Source organism: Tigriopus californicus, chromosome 3 (genome assembly GCF_007210705.1).
Source record: "Tigriopus californicus strain San Diego chromosome 3, Tcal_SD_v2.1, whole genome shotgun sequence".
NCBI classification, from domain to species: Eukaryota; Metazoa; Arthropoda; class Copepoda; order Harpacticoida; family Harpacticidae; genus Tigriopus; species Tigriopus californicus.
The window spans coordinates 7800893-7806395 of record NC_081442.1 but is presented as its reverse complement, the minus strand read 5'-3'; the positions used below and the strand labels follow the sequence as shown (position 1 = coordinate 7806395).

General features: G+C 40.1%; 1 protein-coding gene across 1 annotated transcript; it reads right to left on the bottom strand.

Moving 5' to 3' along the window:
• Positions 1–2526: 2526 nt before the first annotated feature.
• LOC131877321 (isobutyryl-CoA dehydrogenase, mitochondrial-like) lies at positions 2527–4549 on the bottom strand. Its single transcript, XM_059222938.1, has 8 exons — positions 4306–4549; positions 4177–4227; positions 3996–4096; positions 3761–3930; positions 3345–3695; positions 3173–3282; positions 2856–3106; positions 2527–2778 (listed from the first exon to the last, which is right to left on the bottom strand). The coding sequence occupies exons 1-8, from the start codon at positions 4385–4387 to the stop codon at positions 2626–2628; spliced, it is 1269 nt and encodes a 422-aa protein (XP_059078921.1). The 5' UTR covers positions 4388–4549; the 3' UTR covers positions 2527–2625.
• Positions 4550–5503: the final 954 nt, after the last annotated feature.

Sequence of the window (5503 nt, the reverse complement as noted above, 5' to 3'; positions counted from 1 at the left end):
CTGGTTGCCATAGTTATTATCGTCATTTCAGTTCTAGTTTGCCCTCCCCTTGTCTTTCAGCAACCTATGTTACATGTTTTCCTTGGCTTAATATCTTAAATGTTGACCGAAGCCCAAAGTCGAGGCGCAATTATTTAGACAAGTCAAATCCTGTTCTTAACCATCCTAACGGGATGGATTATGAATCATTCACCGTCCTTGTTTCAATACACGAAAACTAAAAAGCTTTTTTTTCCTAAACCATCCATTGTATGGTATTAAAAAGAGTGTGAGGAATGAGCCGTAAAGTAATTCTTTGTTTCAATTAAAGATAAACTTGCCATGCATGAATTCTTTAGTCGCGCTCAAATTTCAACTCTAATCTAGCCATGCGCACACAGAATGCTTAAGTTGTCTGGTTCTTACCCAATAACGAACCAAATGAAGGATTGTTAGCATGCTTATCGCGTATTTTACGAACCAAGATTGCACAAAACGCTTGGCCCGTATGCAATGTGTACATGGGTAACTTTGAAGACATTGTGGTTAAAACATCAACAAACCATGTCATATACCTCGAACATTTTTGTCATCGGCTTCATTTTTGCAACAACACATTTGACATTGAGTTTGGCATGTTGAAAAATCACTTGTCTTGTTTCTCTCACTCACTCTGGGTTCAAGACTCATTCAACGTTAGAAGCGAATGTGTTGGCTGAAATGAGTAATTATTCAAAAGGCCGAGGGTTGCGGACCCAAGATGACATTTTGATTAATCGGCAGTTCATGCAAGTTTTAGTAAATTATTGTCGCTCATTCGTGAATAGAATAAACGTCTTGAAACCCACACTCGTTACTGATGGAGCTCCCGTTGAAACGTCATCGTATGACGTCATGAATTCATTCATAGAATAGAAGTCTAATTTGTAGGTGCGCATTTCTGGATAAATCACACAACCAGGATCTTCTTAGGATGCTGGGCTGCCAATTCCAAAGAACCTAGCAGAAGAGTCCATTGAGAAGTTGCAAATTGGTGACAACAAACAATCTCACATAATACTGGACTCCGAGGAGCCTTTTCTCAATGCTGGCAAATCTTGAAGAGTGAAGCTTCATATTTTTTGGGCACCAAATCCAAAAAAAGACATGTAAGAATAAAAACTTCCCAGTTATGGGGAAGAACTATGAAGCATAGCAACAGCATTTTCACCAGACCTCGAGTTCAAAATCAATGTTGAAAGTTGCTTTCGGCCTTTCAATTATGGACTGATATGCTTGTTATCAAAATTTCGATATTGCGTCATCATATCCTCTACGGGAAGAGAGGCATAATGGTGTTACCCTATTACCCATAACAACATACTCAACAGTATGTCTACTGAGAGTAAACTAGTCCATGGATGCGTGCAGAGCTTGAAGTTGTCCATGAACACGGATTGAGTCTTGTTGAATCAGATGATGGTGACGAAATGGTTCTTTCGAGGTCTTTTGTACACAATCCCAATTGGACAAAATTTGCAAGAACGAGTGAGGCGCAATGAGATAAGCAGTGACGGCGTTTGACTCTAAAAATGTACACAAATTATGCTTTGCTCCAAATTGGCGTGCACAATTAAGGACCCAATCGACCACTTATCCCACTTCCAACACATCTGCGTGTGAGAGGGTTGCACAGAGAGGGAGTTTGTCTTCTCCTTGTGCCAAGGACAATTGTCATTCTATGGTTTTATCCACGAATCCATAAATCTAAATGGGGAAAGATTTATGCACACTGGAAGGAAGGCATTTCCATTCCCCTCGAGGGCTAACAAAGCTTCAGCTTTGGGAAACTTCAAAGAGACTACCTAATGATAAGATTAGCAAAGAAAGATTAACTTAACATTTAATTTACTTGTTTTTTAATTAAACATGTACAGACTATACAAGGACATCACTACAGAATATAACCATCTCCCTCTTGAAATGAGCGCCCTTATCCTGTCATAGCCTTTTACTCCCTAACGATTGAAGAATCATCATCGTCATCGTGCTGTTTGGGAGGACTTCTTTTTTATCCCACGAAACATGGTACCACGAAAAATGCTACCAAGCTTGGATTTTTTCTCCCAATTGTTACGAGGACCCTGGTGGCCATTTTTCTTTGCTTTGCCAAAGGTCACGTAAGGTGAGAAAGCGAGCGTTCGTTTCAGCTCAATCATAAAATGTTGATTACTTTCAGTGAAGATTGCTCCAGCAAAATTCATGAACCTCGTGAAAGGAGTTTGATCACCAATTTCAATAGAAAAAACTTATGGCATACGTGGAAACTAAAGTCAACTTAAGACATGAATTCATGTTTTCATATGTTGCTTTTTCGATTTATATTTTGAATAACAAGATTCGGGCCAATAAATTCATGTATATATGACAAAAACAAAAGAAACGAAAAAGTGCTTTGTATTCTCTCAGGCTGACACCTGAAGGCATCAGAACGATTGGGTCCCAATAAATATCACGTTGAGCAAAGACTTCAATGTGGGCAAACTTGAAAAAATGGAAGCCAGTAAATCAGAAAGAATGATCAGGAATATATTTTCTAGAAGATTTAGTAAAGGGTTTCGCTTCTATGAGGTGGCAAACAGATATGGCATCATGGTTCTTAACAAGCTATTTCAATGCTGCACGAGAAACGAGGATTTGCATGACTTGATTCGTGCCTTCAAGGATCTGGTGGACACGAATATCGCGGAGGTATTGCTCAATGGGGTAATCTTTGAGATACCCATACCCGCCATGGAGTTGAAGTGCGGTGTTCACAATCTACATCGAAAAAGATCAATTTTATGAACAAGATTGTGGGAAACACGTGATTCGGAATTTTCCGCTTAGTTCCTTACGTCGAAGCAAGTATCCGTTGTAAAAAGTTTGGCCATCGAGCATAACGTCACAATATCCGGATGCTTGGTATCCATGGCCATCGCTGCATTTCGTACCATGGTGCGACATGCCACGAGTTTCGTTGCCATTTGCGCGATTTCAAATTGAATGTGTTGAAAAGATGCTAGCGATTGACCAAATTGCTTCCGAACTTTGACGTGATCTCGCGTAGCTTCTATACTGGCTTGAGCTGCCCCCAAAGAAGTGGATGCTAGAAAGATGAAACACTTACAATTTCGACAACATGGCATTCTGGTTAATTCTTTTTCGTAGCTACCAATATTGAGGCGACCCCCATTCAGACCAGCCATAGCGATATTGAATCCTTGACCTTCAGCTCCAATGACATTCTCCACGGGTACCTCACAATCTTCCAGGATAACCGCTCTTAAGGGGTGATAGGACATTAATTCATTTCGAACAAAATACTCGCAACCCGGCAACTTTACCTTGTGGGTTGAGAGTTCCAGCCCATTTTTTTTTCTTTCTTTCCGAAACTCAATCCAGGCGTGCCTTTCTCAATGAGCAAACAGGAAATGCCCTTAGGCCCTTCACCCTGTGTCCTGGTCATGACCAAGTACACATCCGATTCACCTCCACCCGAAATGAAGGCTTTGGAGCCATTAACGATAAATTTGCCCCCCTCTCTCTTGGCCACCGTACTCAATGAGGCGGCATCAGATCCAGATCCAGGCTCCGTCAGACAATACGATCCGAAATGCTCCATCGACGCCAATTTTGGCACGTAGTGTTCCCGCTGTTTATCGTTGCCATACGTGTCAATGATCCACGTAACCATGCTGAAATGAGCCAATGAATCCGTATCTTTTTGTTGAAGATCGTCTAGTCAAAGGTATTGGTATACTTATGAATCGTGATGTAAGCAGTGGTTGAAACGCATCCTTGTGATAATGCCTCGAAGATTATGGAAGCTTCCAAACGATTCAAGCCGGTACCTCCAAAATCGGTGCGGGTATAGACACCCCCAAATCCCAAGGCCGCTGCTTGACGCATTGTATCCACGGGGAAAAGTTCCTGGAAAACCCGCACAAATCCACATAATTGTGGCATGAGCTTTCTTGAGGGACCACTCATTTTACCTCCTGATCCCATTTATCCATATATGGCCGCATTTCCTTGAGTGCAAAGTCGGTTGCCATCTTCTGGATTTGCCTTTGCTCATCGTTCAATCCAGACGATGCTGGGAGATAAAAGCCATGATAATACTGTTCCAAAGGATTAGTCTACTATTTCTAAAATTACAAGTCATTATTGACTTACGATCCAGGGAAGAAATCAATGGGCCGTTGTCTGTTCCGACATCTGCATTATCTGATGAATCAAATGGAACAAGAACATCAAACACATCTTGGACTAGAATTGGACAGAAGTAAAACGACTCGTACTCACTACTAGTTTCGGTGCTGTAGAGCTGATTGAATCTAGGAAGAACACGTCTCAAAAGTCGGGAACCAATCTGAAGGGCCGCCATAGCTCAATTCAGCTCTAACAAAGGCCCCGTCTTCTTTTTACTATCCTCAAACTCAAATCAAAATTATAAAACGGCCAGACACATGGGTCACAACCCTCCTAAGATCTTGTAAGCGTAAGCAAGGATTTGTCATGGACACCTTGAAAGAAGTGTGCAAGGAAGGAAAGTCAAACCTTTATTGGACTTTAAAGTGACTTGATAAGTCAGCATCATTGATCATATACTCTTTCGATTTTCATATTCTATATTCTTGGGATTACCATTGGGGACAATTTATTTATCTTTTATTCGTCTCACGTTAAGCCTATTTTTCGAACAGAATCAAAAAACAATAAGTCTAAAGTAATGTAGGCCATCAAAACATTAAAAAAAATTAGCCAATACTTATAGCCAAAAGAGTTAGCAAACCAGAGTGGAACGTAGCCAAGAGCATGGAGTACTTAATGATCATTAGGTACTCTTTGGCAAGAGAAAAATTAAACGTTTTGGAGAGTAGAAATAACGCTCTTCAAAATCTACAAGCTGACTTTTGGAATATTTTAAGATACAGGTACTTGTTATTTTTGTTCTCGCAACCTTTCATGTACACTAAACAAAACAAGGTTACTGAAATCATTATTCAAGGGCTGCTTCCTTACATAATCAATTCATGAAAGAAAAGCCAGTTTTTTGACTAAATTTATAGAAATGATTAATGGTTTTTTTCGACAAGTCTAGTCAATTTCTTCAAAATCGAAAAACTGACTCGAATTCTCTTGGACTTGAGTACGGACTCCCCGTAGCAATACGAGTTATCCAACAAATTGGGCTATAGATGGGGACGTGTAAAGTATTGGTTCGAATTTTTGCATGTGTAAGCTAGACAGGCTGCGTCACAATGGGGCACCCCCACGTGGTTTCGTGAACCTACCATGTTTGAAATTTATAGTGTGTCCAAATCATTATTTCCAAAACTGTTCACCATTATGAACAGGGTTATACAAAAAATGTAAATTCATTATTTTCACTTTTTCCAGCATTATTTGCATTATTTTGTGCATTTTGAATGTTTTTGCAGTTTTCGCCATTTTGGCTCAAATATCGAGGTTTTTCTCTTCGGTTTTACCCCTTTTTCTT

Coding starts and splice junctions, on each gene's coding strand:
- LOC131877321 (XM_059222938.1), bottom strand. CDS start 4,387: ATGGCGGCCCTTCAGATTGGTTCCCGACTTTTGAGACGTGTTCTTCCT. Junction 4,228..4,305: donor CTACAGCACCGAAACTAGTA/GTGAGTACGAGT, acceptor TTGATTCATCAG/ATAATGCAGATGTCGGAACA. Junction 3,107..3,172: donor TGGGGGTCGCCTCAATATTG/GTAGCTACGAAA, acceptor TCATCTTTCTAG/CATCCACTTCTTTGGGGGCA.